Source organism: Procambarus clarkii, chromosome 20 (genome assembly GCF_040958095.1).
Source record: "Procambarus clarkii isolate CNS0578487 chromosome 20, FALCON_Pclarkii_2.0, whole genome shotgun sequence".
Lineage (NCBI taxonomy): Eukaryota > Metazoa > Arthropoda > Malacostraca > Decapoda > Cambaridae > Procambarus > Procambarus clarkii.
This window is the reverse complement of record NC_091169.1, coordinates 31,329,047-31,351,802: the sequence shown is the minus strand read 5'-3', so window position 1 is coordinate 31,351,802 and position 22,756 is coordinate 31,329,047. Positions and strand designations below refer to the sequence as shown.

The 22,756-nt window shown below is 39.4% G+C and overlaps 1 protein-coding gene across 1 annotated transcript in view; it reads left to right on the top strand.

Moving 5' to 3' along the window:
* LOC138366800 (uncharacterized) overlaps window positions 1-18,550 on the top strand; it is a 42,912-nt gene extending 24,362 nt beyond the window's left edge. Inside the window, exons 3-5 of the mRNA XM_069328084.1 lie at window positions 3,164-3,351; window positions 4,569-4,593; window positions 18,006-18,550. Of these exons, the coding sequence (XP_069184185.1) occupies window positions 3,164-3,351; window positions 4,569-4,593; window positions 18,006-18,550 (758 nt within the window). The remainder of the gene's footprint in view (window positions 1-3,163; window positions 3,352-4,568; window positions 4,594-18,005) is intronic.
* The last annotated feature ends 4,206 nt before the right edge of the window (window positions 18,551-22,756 follow it).

The window sequence follows — 22,756 nt, the reverse complement described above, 5'->3', positions numbered from 1 at the left end:
AGGGAAGGTGGTGAAGTTTAGGGAAGATGGTGAAGGGTAGGGAAGATGGTGAAGGGTAGGGAAGATGGTGAAGGGTAGGGAAGATGGTGAAGGGTAGGGAAGATGGTGAAGGGTAGGGAAGATGGTGAAGGGTAGGGAAGATGGTGAAGGGTAGGGAAGGTGATGAACGGTAGGGAAGGTGGTGAAGGGTAGGTGTTGGAAATTTCCAACACTGATTCATTACTATTGTATCATAATACATCACTATTGTATGCTAAGTACAGTAACTATTAACTCTACTAACTGTAGTGCTAACATAAATTAATATTTCTTTATCAAAGCATTTATTGCTAACATTCTCACGACATCGAGAGGCAGGATTGCGTCACAATGTCTATCTAAACATATTTATTACCAATATGTTAGAGAATTGAATATGGTTCTCTAATTTTCAGTATTCCATGCAATAATTAACTACGGACAATATAACTCCTAATGATCCAACAACCGAGTTATTAACTAAGATTATCACTAAATAACAGTTTAATCTGTTACATACGAACGCTATGGAGGAAATAGGAATTCTCTCCATTTCTCAATTAACATTATTTAACGAGAATATGATATTATTTAATTCCCTACAATTGCAACCCTGTTCTCATTAATGCATTATATCAGTAATTACACGGAAAAGAATTCTCCATGATTACTAAATTCTATTGTGAATGCGAGGGAGGGTTGAGGGAGACACTGGCGTGGAAACGTCACTTGCTCACGAGGCATTGCTAGCGACGCCTTCAAAGTACAACGTGCGTCCAAGAAGAGTCGAATTTTCATCACTTCTATGATAGGCCCTTGCAGTTAATCGGCCTAGGAGCGTGTAATTGCTCCAGTAGCAATCTAAGGATTGCTTTGATGGACAACCAGCAGGTTAAGTGCCTTAGTATTATTTATATTATGAGATCTCTGAATAATTTTTACTGTGCACTGTCCATCGTTACGCCACATGACCTCCCAAAACAACAAGTACGTCCACAAGGAATTAATTCTATTCCTTCTGTTCAATAGTGATGACACAGAATATTTGGTGTAAACAATTGGTACATTTTATTGGAATTTCAGCTTGTGCTGAAAGCGGTCGTAGTCCTCTCACTTTCCCACGCCACTCGGACATGTGTTGCAGCAAATACCAGACGACGCCATCACACCTCTACCTCTATGTTCACTATCACAGCTAAGTAGCTGAATCCCTTTTTCAGTTATTTTCTTTCGTTAAGTGGACGTTAATAATTATTTACCAGTCAGAAATATTTCGTTTATATGATTTGAGACATCTAGCGCAATTTGATAGCCTCATTAAATTCAAATGAGAATGATTTCTTGTTTAACCATCATATAATATTCTTGTCACTAACCAATTTATTTAATGTTTATTTGTATATAACTTAGTAGGAATTACTAATTTTTTCAAGGAAGAACCAGCCTCGATGAAGCGTACTGGGAGTATTTTACTTCTGGTATTAACCCCCCATTTGTGAAGGACGGAAAGTTTATTCTCGAACATTAATTTATTATACAGTCCATTAATTAATTAAGGTTAAAGAATAACTCTTATTAGTTCCACTATCCATAGGCACTGGTACTTCAGTCCTTATCCATTATTGATTTATCTGTTTCCCTTTTCAGCAAAAATAGGGTGGTCCTTCGATTAATTTAAATTAATCTATTAATTAAACATCAATCAATAAATAGAGAGTAAGCTTTCTTCCCAACACAAAAATATGGTCCTTATCAAACCGGATATATTACAATTAATACCATAATCATAACTAATTACCGTGTGTAGTAATCTAGGCTAACCACATTTTATTAATTGTGACTACTGGCAGAGTACCACATAGGTCAGCCTAATACACACCAATATATTTGCTGCTTATACCTCATTGTATAAAATAGCACTAGTGGGACACAGTCAATTACCCACAGCACTCTGACCTATACCTCACACTGAGGTAAGAATCTTCAGGTCACAAGGAGCAACAGCTCACAATTTCTATAATAACTCCACATTAACACCTGCGTTAGAGTGACCTCACCATCTAACTATTATTTATCTAGGTGGTAATGACATCCATCCTACTCGACACCCAGCTGAGGTAATTAATCACCTTAAAACAATAATTTCCTCATTTAAACTTGTTAGCAGTTCAGTAGTTTTCACATTGGTGGAACCTTGCCAACTAAACAATAATAATCGTTGAGGAGTGAGTCCAGAATATTACCAAAGGGCTGCCATATATATATAAACTTTCGGCTGAGGAAGAGAGTGCAATTGGATGCACTTACATTCAATTTACAGCCAGACCATACAGGCAAAATCTGGCAAGAGATGGTGTACACCTGTCGGGTGAGTCTAGGTCACATGTAGTTGACAAGTTGGTCAACACAATCAACCACTATAAAAAGGCTGTGGCTAGCAAGCCAAAATTAACTGTACATATTTGCACATTTATATAAACTATAAAATCTAAAAAAACAAAAATACACCACAACTATATATTCACATTAGTGCACCATAAATTAATTTATGCCAACCTTTATTAGGTAGGAATTTAGGCTGTGATTGTGCTGAGTTTTGCACAAATGCAGACTAAATAACTTTCTTTAGTAGAAACCCTTTCAACTAGTCTTGAACTAGTCAGTAGTGCTTACATTATTCATTCTTATGCTGACCCTACCAAGGGTGGGATTCAAACTTTATAGTAAACTCTGATTAGAGTATATACATATTAATTATTTCGTGTATTAAATTATTTGTGTGCCATGAATTTTTAGTGCTGCTGAATGATCACTGTTACATCTAATGGTGATAATGAAGAGCTAGCCAGAAGAAATTTAATGGTGACATTCAAGCACTGCTCAAAATCCTTAGCTACTTGTTGGTAGGTAGTACATTTAACCTTGAATGAAGAAGAGTGCAATTTAGCCTGACTAATTTAGGCTATATTCAATTTACTTGTCAACTAATGAGCAAGTACTCAAGCTGCATTAGCAATACTTATTCAAGTCTTATGAAACTTGGACTTAAGCCACCATGGCTACTCCTGAACGTTAAGGAGAAACTATAATGGAATTAAAGGTCATTTAACCAGACTGATTAATAAGTCTGATACTTTGTCTAAAGCAACTCCCATTGATTACTATCAACTAGAAACATCATTGAGAGTAGCTGATCTCAAATTTGATCAAGTCAGTTCTACAATCAAGTCTTATCTCAACCTACTGAATGCAGCTGAAACTGATCCTGATGAAATAGATCAAACTCTAGCAGAAATTTCTCAGTATGAAGATGAGACTCAAGATAAACATAATGTACTATCCAATATAGTAAAATCAACATAAATCCAATGCAAATAATACTATGTCTCAATCCAGTAATCAATTGCCTGAGGTTCGTCTGCCTACTTTAGACTTACCTACATTTGCAGGACTGGATGAAAGAAAATTGGGACACATTTTGGACTTCATTTGAAGTTCATATACACAAAAAAATCTTCTCTTGACCAAGTTTCTAAATTTGCTTACCTAATCAGTCTTCTCAAAGGGGAGGCTAAAAAGGTCAGTACTGAAGTTGAGGACTACGACCGTGCGCGCCATCTGCCCAGGGTGGCACTTCCGTGAGTGCCAGCTGGACAGGTGTCGCGCGTCGTCGTAGTCGCAGCGCGTCGTCATAGTCCTAAAGGGTTTTGGAGGGAATTTTCCCGGAAGTTTGGCGTGTGTCGAACGCGTGTGTGTGTCTGGTGTTATGGTATGTGGTCAGGGAACGAGGGAAAGTCATGTTGTTGGGTGCCAGGTGGTGCGCGTCGTCGTAGTCGCAGCGCGTCGCTCTAGTCACAATGGGTTTGGGGGGAATTTCCTGGATGTTATGACGCATTGTCAGAGGAATGTGGTGCGCGCGGTTCTAGTCCTCGGGGGTTTGGGTATGTGGTCAGGAAAGATGGGAGTTCATGTTGTTGGGGGTGTAAGAGAGTATGTGGGCTATGTGGTATAGTAAGAAATACAAGGAAAAGCATTAATTATGTATGTGTGTTTGTCATAGACTTAATCCTGTGTGACGATAATAGTTTGATGATAGTATGGTAAGTAGAGGTTGAGGGGATCCAACATAGTGGATATGTTGTTTGGGGAGGGGGAGGGGGAGGGAGAGGAGATCCCTTATACCTGAGAGGAAAGCCTTTACGTCCATTAGCTCCCCCCTACAGGAAGCCGTAAGTGTTGAGGGGTAAGAGAGAGAGAGCACCCTCTTGCGGAGTGGCCCATTTGCCTTAAAGGCTTTTCGATGTCTTCAGAGTTGGGTGGAGATGTTCGCCCTACCGCGGTTCCCCCTCTACTGCGGATTCGTTAAGGAGGAGCGAGGATCATACTCCGCCAGCAGGAGCCCTCACCAGCAGACCCTCACCTGCCAAACCATCAATCACTCCCACCCCTCATCCCCTCCTCTCCCCATACCATCAACCATTGTTCTGTGCAAACCCTTTTAGTATTATTTCTGTTAATATGTGTAAGCTATATCGTAACGTGACCAACAGGGCAACAGCAATAAACGAGGGAAAAGTAAACACATTATATATAAATTTATTTCTTTTATTAAACACTTAAGCGATTTACCACGATAATACTCTCTCTCTCTCTCTCTCTCTCTGTCTCTCTGTCTGTCTCTCTGTCTCTCTCTCTGTCTCTCTCTCTGTCTCTCTGTCTCTCTCTGTCTCTCTCTGTCTCTCTTTTCTCTCTCTCTGTCTGTCTCTCTGTCTCTCTCTCTCTCTGTCTCTCTCTCTTTCCTCTCCTCTCTCTCTCTCTCTCCTGTCCTCTCTCTCTCTCTCTCTCTTCCTCTCTCTCTCTCTCTCTCTCTCTCAGTCAAAGTCAGTAGGTTATCGTTTACTAAAAGAGAGAAACATTTCACATCGTCACGGAGACGCGATCTCTACTCTACAACCTACAAATTGTTCTTGTTAACTGTGATCACTTGAAATGTATGCATGTTTACTCAATCTCCATCACCTCTTCTTCCTACAGCCATTACTGTTTGTGCGGAGCTATCTCGTCAAGGTCTTACCTTCGCGGCGGATTGAGACTTGTGAGATTGACAAAGCTAAGGGACAGCCTTACCTCTCCCCACCCACCCCCACCAACCCATACCCCCACCACCCCCCTCCACACCCAAACCAACAAGTATCACAGCTCCCTTCCCAGACCAGATGTTCTGTGCCAAGCCTTAGTATCATCATTCTTTGCTCAAATAGCATTTTTTTTTAAGAATATCCAGTCATAAGCTGGTCTTCAATCTTATTATTATAACAAATCATAATTTGTTGCAAACACAACTGCATGGGATATACATAGCAGTCAACGGTTTCTCTCTCTCTCAGATCATTTATTAGTTGGGGAAAGTACCATCATTTCCTTTCTCCTGCTGCCGCTGTTCACGTATCTTTTTCCATTTCACTTAGACTGACAGCGCATCAGAGGATGGCCACTAATGTCAATTTTCGACCCCCCATCACTCTCACCCTTATAACCTTGTAAGGTAACACGACCAATATGCTAACTTCGTTCTTTGCCCAATATCATTTTAAGAGTAACGAGCAACTTTGTGTCCGATGTCTGAATAATGAAATGTACACATGTTTAACCATTACGTCCAAACACAATAAAAGTTTACCACAAGCTTGTTTAGTTCTTGTATCACATAACGTAACGTAAGCGTTTATTCAACAACTGATAGACATAGCATAATATAGCTTCATATTCACTGTGGTAAAACAAACATACACATCACGGTCAGTCCTCGCTTTACCTCAAACGCGCCGTTCATTCTCGCTCCATTAGGCGAGTAAACATATATACGACAATATGGAAAAACACAGTCTTGATACTATTATTACTATTATAATTGACTTGTTCATTATCCCCGAGTTCAAGGCTCTCTCTCTTAAGACCTACATCATCATCCAATGTAAACACCAATCGATGAGAATAAGACCGGGTGAGTCGATAGTGAAATAGCTCTGGACTATGGCTATTTTCAGTTCTTGTAACACAGTCAATGTAGCGTAATGGGGAAAACAGTCTTTCTACTGCCTACATAAATAGCGTTTGAAAATGTATGCAAGTCTAGACAATCTCCTATAGCCCTTACATTCTAAACACAAATAAAATATTAGCACACGCTAGCATCGCATTATATCATCATTAAGTAACATGGAGAACAACTTTCTGGCGGTTGTCCGAATAACATTATTGAAATGTGAACCCCATTTAGCCAAACACAATATCTCCATTACATCTCATAGCTTATGAATATTACGGTATACCAGTTTTAACCCTCTATAACACAATGTAACGTAACGTAACGTAACGCAAATTAACTTTCTACAGACCAAATATCGTTTTTAAATGAAAGTATGACTTAGTCCATCTTCATTACATCTCTCACCATATAAAATATTGGCGTCTACCAGTTTTAGCCCTCTGTAACACAATGTAACGCAACGTAACGTAACGCAAATCAACTTTTTGCAGTCCAAAATGTCATTTTGAAACGGAAAGTGAGGGATTAGTCCATATTCATTACATCTCTCACCATATAAAATATTGGCAGTCTACCCCTTTTAGACCTCTGTAACACAATGTAACACAACGTAACGTAACGCAAATCAACTTTATGCAGTCCAAAATGTCATTTTAAATGAAAGTATGACTTAGCACATCTCTTACCATATAATATTGACCTCTACCAGTTTTAGCCTTCTGTAACACAATGTAACGTAACGTAACGTAACGCAAATCAACTTTTGCAGTCCAAAATGACATTTTTAAATAAAAAGTATGACTAAGCCCATCTCCATTACATCTCCTTCCATATGAATATTACGGACTACCAGTTTTAGCCCTCTGTAACACAATGTAACGTAACGTGGAAAATCAACTTTATCGGATGAACCAAATAGCATTATTGAAAATGACATCCATGTTTAGCCATTACATCCAAACACACAGAAAAATATTACCGCTTTTCTTGAGAAACTTATATGTCGAGAATCATATCTCCAGAGACCACACAATAAGCCCACACATCACATATCTTCTGTTTTCAAATCGCAGCTCGCATCTAATTTAATGTTATTTTTTTTTTTGCAGAGAAACTATGTTTTTGAGAATATGCTCAATGTCGGCAATTACTATTCGTATCGTCAATCTCCTTTCAGTCAACAAAATTCACATTTCATATCGCGTGTGTAGATTAGAGAGAGAAGGCAAACAAAGCTTGCAGCTAGTCAAAACTTAACATAACAGATATGATTTCACAGAGTTTTCAACCTTTGCCAGTTTTTCAATGTTTTCTCTTCACTTGTGCTAAGTGAGTCAGACAAAAATGTGACATTTCATTTCATTATTAGCCATGCAATATGCTATTAGCTAGATAGTCAAAACATATAACAAGCATTATTTCACAGGAATTTTTTCTAGCAATATGCTTCCTTTAAGCAGTTTAACACATCAAACACCAGCAGTCTCCGAAATTCCCTTTAGTCAATAATCATCCTTTACAGTATTTCTTGACTAAAATAGCACTCCAAACATAAGTGGTCATTTTTTATTCTCACTGTCGCACTATAGTCAATAATTGTTTCGCAGAGTGACAAGTTATGCATAGTGACGAGATTTCACGGTGTGCATAGTTTAAGAGAGTTCACACTGTATTAATTACGGTCATGGATATCTTATGTTATGTTTATGAAGATCAACACTTCTTATTTTTATCATTTTTCTTGCCCCCCAGCTTTGGCAGTCTTCTCATATTCTTTTTCAAATAAAGTTAGCTTACTGGTTTTCCAGTAGATCGGTTTCACATTTACATATATTAATCAATTTTCAAATTCAGTTCAGTTTCTTTTCAATATCGCAGCTTTGCTTGTCCCCCTGCCCGTATCTAGTTCAAGACCTCTTATTATCAATGTCATTAATACGGATATCATCAACTATGTATTGGATGTCGCTGACATTCAGTTAACAACGTAGTAAGTGTTTAATGAACGTGAGAATCACTTCATGGGCGCTCATTTTTAGTTTTAGTTTAAAGTTTTCCATCGTGAATTAATACTACTATTGGATAGCTCAGACATTCAGTTAACATCTCAGTAAGTGAAAATCACTTGATGTGAGCTCATTTTTAGTTTAGGATAAGGTTTTTCCATCGTGAAATACTATTATCAGTAACCAGGTATTGGAATGGCACTACCATTCAGTTTACAACTCGGTAACTGTTTACTGAACATTGTTATCCATCCATGCAACCTCATTTTTTTAGTTTAATGTTTCTACATCGTAGAAACGTAGAAACGTAGAGAGGTCGTAGTCCTCTCACTTTCCCACGCCACTCGGGCACACGTGTTGCAGCAAATACCAGACGACGCCATCACACCTCTACCTCTATGTTCACTATCACAGCTAAGTAGCTGAATCCCTTTTTTCAGTTATTTTCTTTCATTAAGTGACGTTAATAATTAATTACCAGTCAGAAATATTTCGTTTATATGATTTGAGACATCTAGCGCAATTTGATAGCCTCATTAAATTCAAATGAGAATGATTTCTTGTTTAACCATCATATAATATTCTTGTCACTAACCAATTTATTTAATGTTTATTTGTATATAACTTAGTAGGAATTACTAATTTTTTCAAGGAAGAACCAGCCTCGATGAAGCGTACTGGGAGTATTTTACTTCTGGTATTAACCCCCCATTTTGTGAAGGACGAAAGTTTATTCTCGAACATTAATTTATTATACAGTCCATTAATTAATTAAGGTTTAAAGAATAACTCTTATTAGTTCCACTATCCATAGGCACTGGTACTTCAGTCCTTATCCATTATTGATTATCTGTTTCCCTTTTCAGCAAAAATAGGGTGGTCCTTCGATTAATTTAAGTTAATCTATTAATTAAACATCAATCAATAAATAGAGAGTAAGCTTTCTTCCCAACACAAAAATATGGTCCTTATCAAACCGGATATATTACAATTAATACCATAATCATAACTAATTACCGTGTGTAGTAATCTAGGCTAACCACATTTTATTAATTGTGACTACTGGCAGAGTACCACATAGGTCAGCCTAATACACACCCATATATTTGCTGCTTATACCTCATGTATAAGTAGCACTAGTGGGACACAGTCAATTACCCACAGCACTCTGACCTATACCTCACACTGAGGTAAGAATCTTCAGGTCACAAGGAGCAACAGCTCACAATTTCTATAATAACTCCACATTAACACCTGCGTTAGAGTGACCTCACCATCTAACTATTATTTATCTAGGTGGTAATGACATCCATCCTACTCGACACCCAGCTGAGGTAATTAATCACCTTAAAACAATAATTTCCTCATTTAAAACTTGTTAGCAGTTCAGTAGTTTTCACATTGGTGGAACCTCGCCAACTAAAACAATAATAATCGTTGAGGAGTGAGTCTAGAATATTACCAAAGGGCTGCTATATATATATAAACTTTCGGCTGAGGAAGAGAGTGCAATTGGATGCCACTTACATTCAATTTACAGCCAGACCATACAGGCAAAATCTGGCAAGAGATGGTGTACACCTGTCGGGTGAGTCTAGGTCACATGTAGTTGACAAGTTGGTCAACACAATCAACCACTATAAAAGGCTGTGGCTAGCAAGCCAAAATTAACTGTACATATTTGTATTTTCACCTGTGTGTGCAACGTGCACATTTATATAAACTATAAAATCTAAAAAACAAAAATACACCACAACTATATATTCACATTATTGCACCATAAATTAATTTATGCCAACCTTTATTAGGTAGGAATTTAGGCTGTGATTGTGCTGAGTTTTGCACAAATGCAGACTAAATAACTTTCTTTAGTAGAAACCCTTTCAACTAGTCTTGAACTAGTCAGTAGTGCTTACATTATTCATTCTTGTGCTGACCCTACCAAGGGTGGGATTCAAACTTTATAGTAACTCTGATTAGAGTATATACATATTAATTATTTCGTGTATTAATTATTTGTGTGCATGAATTTTTAGTGCTGCTGAATGATCACTATTACATCTAATGGTGATAATGAGAGCTAGCCAGAAGAAATTTTAATGGTGACATTCAAGCACTGCTCAAAATCCATAGCTACTTATTGGTAGGTAGGTACATTTAACCTTGAATGAAGAAGAGTGCAATTTAGCCTGACTAATTTAGGCTATATTCAATTTACTTGTCAACTAATGAGCAAGTACTCAAGCTGCATTAGCAATACTTATTCAAGTCTTATGAAACTTGGACTTTAAGCCACCATGGCTACTCCTGAACAGTTAAGGAGAAACTATAATGGAATTAAAGGTCATTTAACCAGACTGATTAATAAGTCTGATACTTTGTCTAAAGCAACTCCCATTGATTACTATCAACTAGAAACATCATTGAGAGTAGCTGATCTCAAATTTTGATCAAGTCAGTTCTACAATCAAGTCTTATCTCAACCTACTGAATGCAGCTGAAACTGATCCTGATGAAATAGATCAAACTCTAGCAGAAATTTCTCAGTATGAAGATGAGACTCAAGATAAACTTAATGTACTATCCAATATAGTAAATCAACATAAATCCAATGCAAATAATACTATGTCTCAATCCAGTAATCAATTGCCTGAGGTTCGTCTGCCTACTTTAGACTTACCTACATTTGCAGGGCTGGATGAAGAAAATTGGGACACATTTTGGACTTCATTTGAAGTTCATATACACAAAAAATCTTCTCTTGAACAAGTTTCTAAATTTGCTTACCTAATCAGTCTTCTCAAAGGGGAGGCTAAAAGGTCAGTAGTGAAGTTGAGGACTACGACCGTGCGCGCCATCTGCCCAGGTGGCACTCCGTGAGTGCCAGCTGGACAGGTGTCGCGCGTCGTCGTAGTCGCAGCGCGTCGTCACAGGCCCTAAAGGGTTTTGGAGGGAATTTTCCCGGAAGTTTGGCGTGTGTCGAACGCGTGTGTGTGTCTGGTGTTATGGTATGTGGTCAGGAACGAGGGAAAGTCATGTTGTTGGGTGCCAGGTGGTGCGCGTCGTCGTAGTCGCAGCGCGTCGCTCTAGTCACAATGGGTTTGGGGGGAATTTCCTGGATGTTATGACGCATGTCAGAGGAATGTGGTGCGCGCGGTTCTAGTCCTCGGGGGTTTGGGTATGTGGTCAGGAAAGATGGGAGTTCATGTTGTTGGGGGTGTAATAGAGTATGTGGGCTATGTGGTATAGTAAGAAATACAAGGAAAAGCATTAATTATGTATGTGTGTTTGTCATAGACTTAATCCTGTGTGACGATAATAGTTTGATGATAGTATGGTAAGTAGAGGTTGAGGGGATCCAACATAGTGGATACGTTGTTTGGGGAGGGGGAGGGGGAGGGAGAGGAGATCCCTTATACCTGAGAGGAAAGCCTTTACGTCCATTAGCTCCCCCCTACAGGAAGCCGTAAGTGTTGAGGGGTAAGAGAGAGAGAGCACCCTCTTGCGGAGTGGCCCATTTGCCTTAAAGGCTTTTCGATGTCTTCAGAGTTGGGTGGAGATGTTCGCCCTACCGCGGTTCCCCCTCTACTGCGGATTCGTTAAGGAGGAGCGAGGATCATACTCCGCCAGCAGGGGCCCTCACCAGCAGACCCTCACCTGCCAAACCATCAATCACTCCCACCCCTCATCCCCTCCTCTCCCCATACCATCAACCATTGTTCTGTGCAAACCCTTTTAGTATTATTTCTGTTAATATGTGTAAGCTATATCGTAACGTGACCAACAGGGCAACAGCAATAAACGAGGGAAAAGTAAACACATTATATATAAATTTATTTCTTTTATTAAACACTTAAGCGATTTACCACGATAATACTCTCTCTCTCTCTCTCTCTCTCTCTGTCTGTCTCTCTGTCTGTCTCTCTGTCTGTCTCTCTGTCTCTCTCTCTGTCTCTCTGTCTGTCTCTCTGTCTGTCTCTCTGTCTCTCTCTGTCTCTCTCTGTCTCTCTCTGTCTCTCTCTCTGTCTGTCTCTCTGTCTCTGTCTCTCCTCTCTCTCTCTCTCTCTCTCTCTCTCTGTCTCTCTCTCTCTCTCTCTCTCTCTCTCAGTCAAAGTCAGTAGGTTATCGTTTACTAAAAGAGAGAAACATTTCACATCGTCACGGAGACGCGATCTCTACCTACAACCTACAAATTGTTCTTGTTAACTGTGATCATTGAAATGTATGCATGTTTACTCAATCTCCATCACCTCTTCTTCCTACAGCCATTACTGTTGTGCGGAGCTATCTCGTCAAGGTCTTACCTTCGCGTCGGATTGAGACATTGTGAGATTGACAAGCTAATGGGACAGCCTTACCCTCTCCCCACCCACTCCCACCAAACCCATACCCCCACCACCCCCCTCCACACCCAAACCAACAAGTATCACAGCTCCCTTCCCAGACCAGATGTTCTGTGCCAAGCCTTAGTATCATCATTCTTTGCTCAAATAGCATTTTTTTTTTAAGAATATCCAGTCATAAGCTGGTCTTCAATCTTATTATTATAACAAATCATAATTTGTTGCAAACACAACTGCATGGGATATACATAGCAGTCAACGGTTTCTCTCTCCAGATCATTTATTAGTTGGGGAAAGTACCATCATTTCCTTTCTCCTGCTGCCGCTGTTCACGTATCTTTTTCCATTTCACTTAGACTGACAGCGCATCAGAGGATGGCCACTAATGTCAATTTTCGACCCCCCATCACTCTCACCCTTATAACCTTGTAAGGTAACACGACCAATATGCTAACTTCGTTCTTTGCCCAATATCATTTTAAGAGTAACGAGCAACTTTGTGTCCGATGTCTGAATAATGAAATGTACACATGTTTAACCATTACGTCCAAACACAATAAAAGTTTACCACAAGCTTGTTTAGTTCTTGTATCACATAACGTAACGTAAGCGTTTATTCAACAACTGATAGACATAGCATAATATAGCTTCATATTCACTGTGGTAAAACAAACATACACATCACGGTCAGTCCTCGCTTTACCTCAAACGCGCCGTTCATTCTCGCTCCATTAGGCGAGTAAACATATTTACGACAATATGGAAAAACACAGTCTTGATACTATTATTAAATTGACTTGTTCATTATCCCCGAGTTCAAGGCTCTCTCTCTTAAGACCTACATCATCATCCAATGTAAACACCAATCGATGAGAATAAGACCGGGTGAGTCGAATAGTGAAATAGCTCTGGACTATGGCTATTTTCAGTTCTTGTAACACAGTCAATGTAGCGTAATGGGAAAACAGTCTTTCTACTGCCTACATAAATAGCGTTTGAAAATGTATGCAAGTCTAGACAATCTCCTATAGCCCTTACATTCTAAACACAAATAAAATATTAGCACACGCTAGCATCGCATTATATCATCATTAAGTAACATGGAGAACAACTTTCTGGCGGTTGTCCGAATAACATTATTGAAATGTGAACCCCATTTAGCCAAACACAATATCTCCATTACATCTCATAGCTTATGAATATTACGGTATACCAGTTTTAACCCTCTATAACACAATGTAACGTAACGTAACGTAACGCAAATCAACTTTCTACAGACCAAATATCGTTTTTAAATGAAAGTATGACTTAGTCCATCTTCATTACATCTCTCACCATATAAAATATTGGCGTCTACCAGTTTTAGCCCTCTGTAACACAATGTAACGCAACGTAACGTAACGCAAATCAACTTTTTGCAGTCCAAAATGTCATTTTGAAACGGAAAGTGAGGGATTATTCCATATTCATTTACATCTCTCACCATATAAAATATTGGCGTCTACCCCTTTTAGCCCTTTGTAACACAATGTAACACAACGTAACGTAACGCAAATCAACTTTATGCAGTCCAAAATGTCATTTTTAAATGAAAGTATGACTTAGCACATCTCTTACCATATAATATTGACCTCTACCAGTTTTAGCCTTCTGTAACACAATGTAACGTAACGTAACGCAAATCAACTTTTGCAGTCCAAAATGACATTTTTAAATAAAAAGTATGACTTAGCCCATCTCCATTACATCTCCTTCCATATGAATATTAAGGACTACCAGTTTTAGCCCTCTGTAACACAATGTAACGTAACGTGGAAAATCAACTTTATCGGATGACCAAATAGCATTATTGAAAATGACATCCATGTTTAGCCATTACATCCAAACACAAAGAAAAATATTACCGCTTTTCTTGAGAAACTTATATGTCGAGATCATATCTCCAGAGTCCACACAATAAGCCTCACATCACTCATCTTCTGTTTTCAAATCACAGCTCGCATCTAATTTAATGTTTTTTTTTTTTTTTTTTTGCAGAAACTATGTTTTGAGAATATGCTCAATGTCGGCAATTACTATTCGTATCATCAAACTCAGTTCAGTCAACAAAATTCACATTTCATATCGCGTGTGTAGATTAGAGAGAGAAGGCAAACATAGCTTGCAGCTAGTCAAATTTACCGCTTTTCTTGAGAAACTTATATGTGGAGATCATATCTCCAGAGACCACACAATAAGCCACACATCACATATCTTCTGTTTTCAAATCGCAGCTCGCATCTAATTTAATGTTATTTTTTTTTTTTGCAGAAACTATGTTTTTGAGAATATGCTCAATGTTGGCAATTACTATTCGTATCATCAATCTCCTTTCAGTCAACAAAATTCACATTTCATATCACGTGTGTAGATTAGAGAGAGAAGGCAAACATAGCTTGCAGCTAGTCAAAACTTAACATAACAGATATGATTTCACAGAGTTTTCAACCTTTGCCAGTTTTTCAATGTTTTCTCTTCACTTGTGCTAAGTGAGTCAGACGAAAATGTGACATTTCATTTCATTATTAGCCATGCAATATGCTATTAGCTAGATAGTCAAAACATATAACAAGCATTATTTCACAGGAATTTTTTCTAGCAAATATGCTTCCTTTAAGCAGTTCAACACATCAAACACCAGCAGTCTGCGAAATTCCCTTTAGTCAATAATCATCCTTTACAGTATTTCTTGACTAAAATAGCACTCCAAAACATAAGTGGTCATTTATATTCTCACTGTCGCACTATAGTCAATAATTTGTTTCGCAGAGTGACAAGTTATGCATAGTGACGAGATTTCACGGTGTGCATAGTTTAAGAGAGTTCACACTGTATTAATTACGGTCATGGATATCTTATGTTTATGAAGATCAACACTTCTTATTTTTATCATTTTTCTTGCCCCCCAGCTTTGCAGTCTTCTCATATTCTTTTTCAAATAAAGTTAGCTTACTGTTTTCCAGTAGATCGGTTTCACATTACATATATTAATCAATTTTCAAATTCAGTTCAGTTTCTTTTCAATATCGCAGCTTTGCTGTCCCCCTGCCCGTATCTAGTTCAAGACCTCTTATTATCAATGTCATTAATACGGATATCATCAACCATGTATTGGATGTCGCTGACATTCAGTTAACAACGTAGTAAGTGTTTAATGAACGTGAGAATCACTTCATGGGCGCTCATTTTAGTTTAGTTTAAAGTTTTCCATCGTGAATTAATACTACTATTGGATAGCTCAGACATTCAGTTAACATATCAGTAAGTGAAAATCACTTCATGTGAGCTCATTTTTAGTTTAGGATAAGGTTTTTCCATCGTGAAATACTATTATCAGTAACCAGGTATTGGAATGGCACTACCATTCAGTTTACAACTCGGTTTACAACTGTTTACTGAACATTGTTATCCATCCATGCAACCTCATTTTTTTAGTTTAAAGTTTCTACATCGTAGAAACGTAGAAACGTAGAGAGGTCGTAGTCCTCTCACTTTCCCACGCCACTCGGGCACACGTGTTGCAGCAAATACCAGACGACGCCATCACACCTCTACCTCTATGTTCACTATCACAGCTAAGTAGCTGAATCCCTTTTTCAGTTATTTTCTTTCATTAAGTGACGTTAATAATTAATTACCAGTCAGAAATATTTCGTTTATATGATTTGAGACATCTAGCGCAATTTGATAGCCTCATTAAATTCAAATGAGAATGATTTCTTGTTTAACCATCATATAATATTCATGTCACTAACCAATTTATTTAATGTTTATTTGTATATAACTTAGTAGGAATTACTAATTTTTTCAAGGAAGAACCAGCCTCGATGAAGCGTACTGGGAGTATTTTACTTCTGGTATTAACCCCCCATTTTGTGAAGGACGGAAAGTTTATTCTCGAACATTAATTTATTATACAGTCCATTAATTAATTAAGGTTTAAAGAATAACTCTTATTAGTTCCACTATCCATAGGCACTGGTACTTCAGTCCTTATCCATTATTGATTTATCTGTTTCCCTTTTCAGCAAAAATAGGGTGGTCCTTCGATTAATTTAAATTAATCTATTAATTAAACATCAATCAATAAATAGAGAGTAAGCTTTCTTCCCAACACAAAAATATGGTCCTTATCAAACCGGATATATTACAATTAATACCATAATCATAACTAATTACCGTGTGTAGTAATCTAGGCTAACCACATTTTATTAATTGTGACTACTGGCAGAGTACCACATAGGTCAGCCTAATACACACCAATATATTTGCTGCTTATACCTCATGTATAAAGTAGCACTAGTGGGACACAGTCAATTACCCACAGCACTCTGACCTATACCTCACACTGAGGTAAGAATCTTCAGGTCACAAGGAGCAACAGTTCACAATTTCTATAATAACTCCACATTAACACCTGCGTTAGAGTGACCTCACCATCTAACTATTATTTATCTAGGTGGTAATGACATCCATCCTACTCGACACCCAGCTGAGGTAATTAATCACCTTAAAACAATAATTTCCTCATTTAAACTTGTTAGCAGTTCAGTAGTTTTCACATTGGTGGAACCTCGCCAACTAAACAATAATAATCGTTGAGGAGTGAGTCTAGAATATTACCAAAGGGCTGCCATATATATATAAACTTTCGGCTGAGGAAGAGAGTGCAATTGGATGCCACTTACATTCAATTTACAGCCAGACCATACAGGCAAAATCTGGCAAGAGATGGTGTACACCTGTCGGGTGAATCTAGGTCACATGTAGTTGACAAGTTGGTCAACACAATCAACCACTATAAAAGGCTGTGGCTAGCAAGGCAAAATTAACTGTACATATTTGTATTTTCACCTGTGTGTGCAAGTGCACATTTATATAAACTATAAAATCTAAAAAAACAAAAATACACCACAACTATATATTCACATTATTGCACCATAAATTAATTTATGCCAACCTTTATTAGGTAGGAATTTAGGCTGTGATTGTGCTGAGTTTTGCACAAATGCAGACTAAATAACTTTCTTTAGTAGAAACCCTTTCAACTAGTCTTGAACTAGTCAGTAGTGCTTACATTATTCATTCTTGTGCTGACCCTACCAAGGGTGGGATTCAAACTTTATAGTCTCTCTGATTAGAGTATATACATATTAATTATTTTGTGTATTAATTATTTGTGTGCATGAATTTTTAGTGCTGCTGAATGATCACTATTACATCTAATGGTGATAATGAAGAGCTAGCCAGAAGAAATTTTAATGGTGACATTCAAGCACTGCTCAAAATCCTTAGCTACTTATTGTTAGGTAGGTACATTTAACCTTGAATGAAGAAGAGTGCAATTTAGCCTGACTAATTTAGGTTATATTCAATTTACTTGTCAACTAATGAGCAAGTACTCAAGCTGCATTAGCAATACTTATTCAAGTCTTATGAAACTTGGACTTTAAGCCACCATGGCTACTCCTGAACAGTTAAGGAGAACCTATAATGGAATTAAAGGTCATTTAACCAGACTGATTAATAAGTCTGATACTTTGTCTAAAGCAACTCCCATTGATTACTATCAACTAGAAACATCATTGAGAGTAGCTGATCTCAAATTTGATCAAGTCAGTTCTACAATCAAGTCTTATCTCAACCTACTGAATGCAGCTGAAACTGATCCTGATGAAATAGATCAAACTCTAGCAGAAATTTCTCAGTATGAAGATGAGACTCAAGATAAACTTAATGTACTATCCAATATAGTAAATCAACATAAATCCAATGCAAATAATACTATGTCTCAATCCAGTAATCAATTGCCTGAGGTTCGTCTGCCTACTTTAGACATATCTACATTTGCAGGGCTGGATGAAGAAAATTGGGACACATTTTGGACTTCATTTGAAGTTCATATACACAAAAAATCTTCTCTTGACCAAGTTTCTAAATTTGCTTACCTAATCAGTCTTCTCAAAGGGGAGGCTAAAAAGGTCAGTAGTGAAGTTGAGAACTACGACCGTGCGCGCCATCTGCCCAGGTGGCACTCCGTGAGTGCCAGCTGGACAGGTGTCGCGCGTCGTCGTAGTCGCAGCGCGTCGTCATAGTCCTAAAGGGTTTTGGAGGGAATTTTCCCGGAAGTTTGGCGTGTGTCGAACGCGTGTGTGTGTCTGGTGTTATGGTATGTGGTCAGGAACGAGGGAAAGTCATGTTGTTGGGTGCCAGGTGGTGCGCGTCGTCGTAGTCTCAGCGCGTCGCTCTAGTCACAAAGGGTTTGGGGGGAATTTCCTGGATGTTATGACGCGTGTCAGAGGAATGTGGTGCGCGCGGTTCTAGTCCTCGGGGGTTTGGGTATGTGGTCAGGAAAGATGGGAGTTCATGTTGTTGGGGGTGTAGGAGAGTATGTGGGCTATGTGGTATAGTAAGAAATACAAGGAAAAGCATTAATTATGTATGTGTGTTTGTCATAGACTTAATCCTGTGTGACGATAATAGTTTGATGATAGTATGGTAAGTAGAGGTTGAGGGGATCCAACATAGTGGATATGTTGTTTGGGGAGGGGGAGGGAGAGGAGATCCCTTATACCTGAGAGGAAAGCCTTTACGTCCATTAGCTCCCCCCTACAGGAAGCCGTAAGTGTTGAGGGGTAAGAGAGAGAGAGCACCCTCTTGCGGAGTGGCCCATTTGCCTTAAAGGCTTTTCGATGTCTTCAGAGTTGGGTGGAGATGTTCGCCCTACCGCGGTTCCCCCTCTACTGCGGATTCGTTAAGGAGGAGCGAGGATCATACTCTGCCAGCAGGGGCCCTCACCAGCAGACCCTCACCTGCCAAACCATCAATCACTCCCACCCCTCATCCCCTCCTCTCCCATACCATCAACCATTGTTCTGTGCAAACCCTTTTAGTATTATTTCTGTTAATATGTGTAAGCTATATCGTAACGTGACCAACAGGGCAACAGCAATAAACGAGGGAAAAGTAAACACATTATATATAAATTTATTTCTTTTATTAAACACTTAAGCGATTTACCACGATAATACTCTCCCTCTCTCTCTCTCTCTCTCTCTGTCTGTCTCTCTGTCTCTCTCTCTGTCTGTCTCTCTGTCTGTCTCTCTGTCTGTCTCTCTGTCTCTCTCTGTCTCTCTCTCTCTGTCTGTCTCTCTCTCTCTCTGTCTCTCTCTCTCTCTCTCTCTCTCTCTCTCTCTCTCTCTCTCTCTCTCTCTCTCTCTCTCTCTCTCAGTCAAAGTCAGTAGGTTATCGTTTACTAAAAGAGAGAAACATTTCACATCGTCACGGAGACGTGATCTCTACCTACAACCTACAAATTGTTCTTGTTAACTGTGATCATTGAAATGTATGCATGTTAACTCAATCTCCATCACCTCTTCTTCCTACAGCCATTACTGTTGTGCGGAGCTATCTCGTCAAGGTCTTACCTTCGCGGCGGATTGAGACGTTGTGAGATTGACAAGCTAATGGGACGGCCTTACCCTCTCCCCACCCACCCCCACCAAACCCATACCCCCCCCACCCTTTTTTTGAGGAAATTACCTCAAAATATTTTAGGAGAAATCTGCTCACACTATAAAACCGAGTTTCTCACTCTCGAGCAAATATTCGAGGGACTGAGAATAACGGTTAACAGGTTGAAAACTCATGATAAGATTAAACCTGAATCTAAACAACCTAACCTTGACAACTCAGTCAAACCCAAATCGACTTTGATAAAGTGCCACAGAAGAGGCTAGTAAAAAAGCTGGAGATGCAGGCTGGAGTGAAAGTGAAGGTACTCCGTTGGATACAGGAGTACCTAAGCAACAGGAGACAATGAGTCAGTGTGAGGGGTGAGGTCTCAGATTGGCGAGACGTTACGAGTGGAGTCCCGCTGGGGTCAGTCCTTGGACCTTTAATGTTTCTGATATATGTAAATGATCTCCCAGAGGGTATAGAATCGTTTCTCTCAATGTTTGCCGATGATGCAAAAATTATGAGGAGGATTGAAACTGAGGACGATAGTATGAGGCTACAAGATGACCTAGACAGCCTGAGTGAATGGTCCAACAAATGGCTGTTGAAGTTCAATCCGAGTAAATGCAAAGTAATGAAACTAGGCAGTGGAAACAGGAGGCCAGACACAGGATACAGAATAGGAGATGAAGTACTTAATGAAACGGACAGAGAGAAAGATCTAGGAGTTGATATCACACCAAACCTGTCTCCTGAAGCCCACATAAAAGAATAACGTCTGCAGCATATGCGAGGCTGGCTAACATCAGAACAGCGTTCAGGAACCTGTTTATGGAATCATTCAGAATCTTGTACACCGCATATGTAAGACCAATCCTGGAGTATGCGGGCCCAGCATAGAGCCCGTATCTTGTCAAGCACAAGACGAAGCTGGAAAACGTCCTAAGGTATGCCACTAGACTAGTCCCAGAACTAAGAGGCATGAGTTACGAGGAAAGGCTGCGGGAAATGCACCTTACGACACTGGAAGACAGAAGAGTAAGGGGAGACATGATCACGACCTACAAAATCCTCAGAGGAATCGACCGGGTAAACAAGGATAAACTATTCAACACTGGTGGGACGCGAACAAGGGGACACAGGTGGAAACTGAGTACCCACAGGAGCCACAGAGACGTTAGAAGGAACTTTTTCAGTGTCAGAGTAGTTAACGGATGGAATGCATTAGGCAGTGATGTGGTGGAGGCTGACTCCATACACAGTTTCAAATGTAGATATGATAGAGCCCAGTAGGCTCAGGAATCTGTTCACCAGATGATTGACAGTTGAGAGGCGGGACCAAAGAGCCAAAGCTCAACCCCCGCAAGCTCAAATAGGTGAGTACACATACACACACACACACACACAAACAAAGGGGTCTGGTAGCTGAGCAGACAGCATACAGGACTCGTAATTCTGTGGTCCAGGCTCGATTCTCGGACCTTGACGGAAACAAATGGGCAAAGTTTCTTTCACTCTGATGGCCCTGTTAACTAACAGTAAATATTTACCTAAGAGTTAGACAGCTGTTACGGCGCTGCTTCCTGTGTATATTCACGTAGTTGGCTTGCGGGGGTTGAGCTCTGCTCTTTCGGCCCGCCTCTCAACTGTCAATCAATTTCACTGTTACTAACTACTTTTTTTGTGTGTGTGTGTGTGTGTGTGTATGTTTGTGTGTGTGGAAAAAAAATTGTTAGTAGTTAGTTACAGTTGATTGACAGTTGAGAGGCGGGCCAAAAGAGCAGAGCTCAACCCCCGGAAGAACAAATAGGTGAATACAAGCACACACACAAGGACGCAGCAAACAAGTTTGTCCTAGTCCAAAAGGAAAACAGTGAAATGAAGATGAGAAACCCATGGTTTAATCAGAGATGTATTCTAGCTAAGCAGCAAAGTAAAAGGGCATGGAGAAACTATAGGAATAACAGGACACTGGAGAGCAGAGAAAGATACCAGAATGCCAGGAATGAATATTTCAGGATGAGAAGAGAGGCAGAAAGACAATACGAAAATGACATCGCAAGCAAGGCAAAGACTGAGCCTAAATTGCTGCACAGCCACATCAGCAGAAAAACAACAGTAAATGAACAGGTTATGAAATTAAGGATAGAGGCAGAAGGATTCACTACAAACGCCAAGGAAGTGTGTGAGGAACTAAATAAAAAATCCAGGATTTCTTCACATTAGAGCAAGGAGAAGTTCCAGAGATAAGAGAATGAATAGTTAACCAGGCACCCATAGAGGAATTTGAGATTACCAGTGGGGATGTAAGGAAGCTTTTGCTAGAGTTGAATGTGACAAAGGCTATAGGCTCGGATGGAATATCGCCATGGATACTAAAGGAAGGAGCAGAAGCACTGTGCCTGCCACTCTCCGTGGTGTATAATAAATCACTGGTAACAGGTGAACTGCTAGAAATTTTGAAGACGGCAAACGTAGTCCCGATATTCAAGAAGGGGGATAGACAGGAGGCACTGAACTACAGGCCAGTGTCCCTAACTTGCATACCATGCAAGATATTGGAGCAAATTGTGCAAAAAAGCTAGTGGAACATCTAGAGTGAAGGAGCTTTGTGACACAACACCAACCTGGTTTCAGGGATGGCAAGTCATGCCTCACAGGATTAACTTAATTCTATGTTCAAGCAACAAGAATCAGGCAGGAAAGACAGGGGTGGGCAGACTGCATATTTTAGGATTGCCAGAAAGCCTTTGCCACAGTACCACATCAGAGACTAGTGCGAAAGCTGGAGATGCAGGCAGGAGTGAAAGGGAAGGTACTCCGTTGGATAAGGGACCAACCTG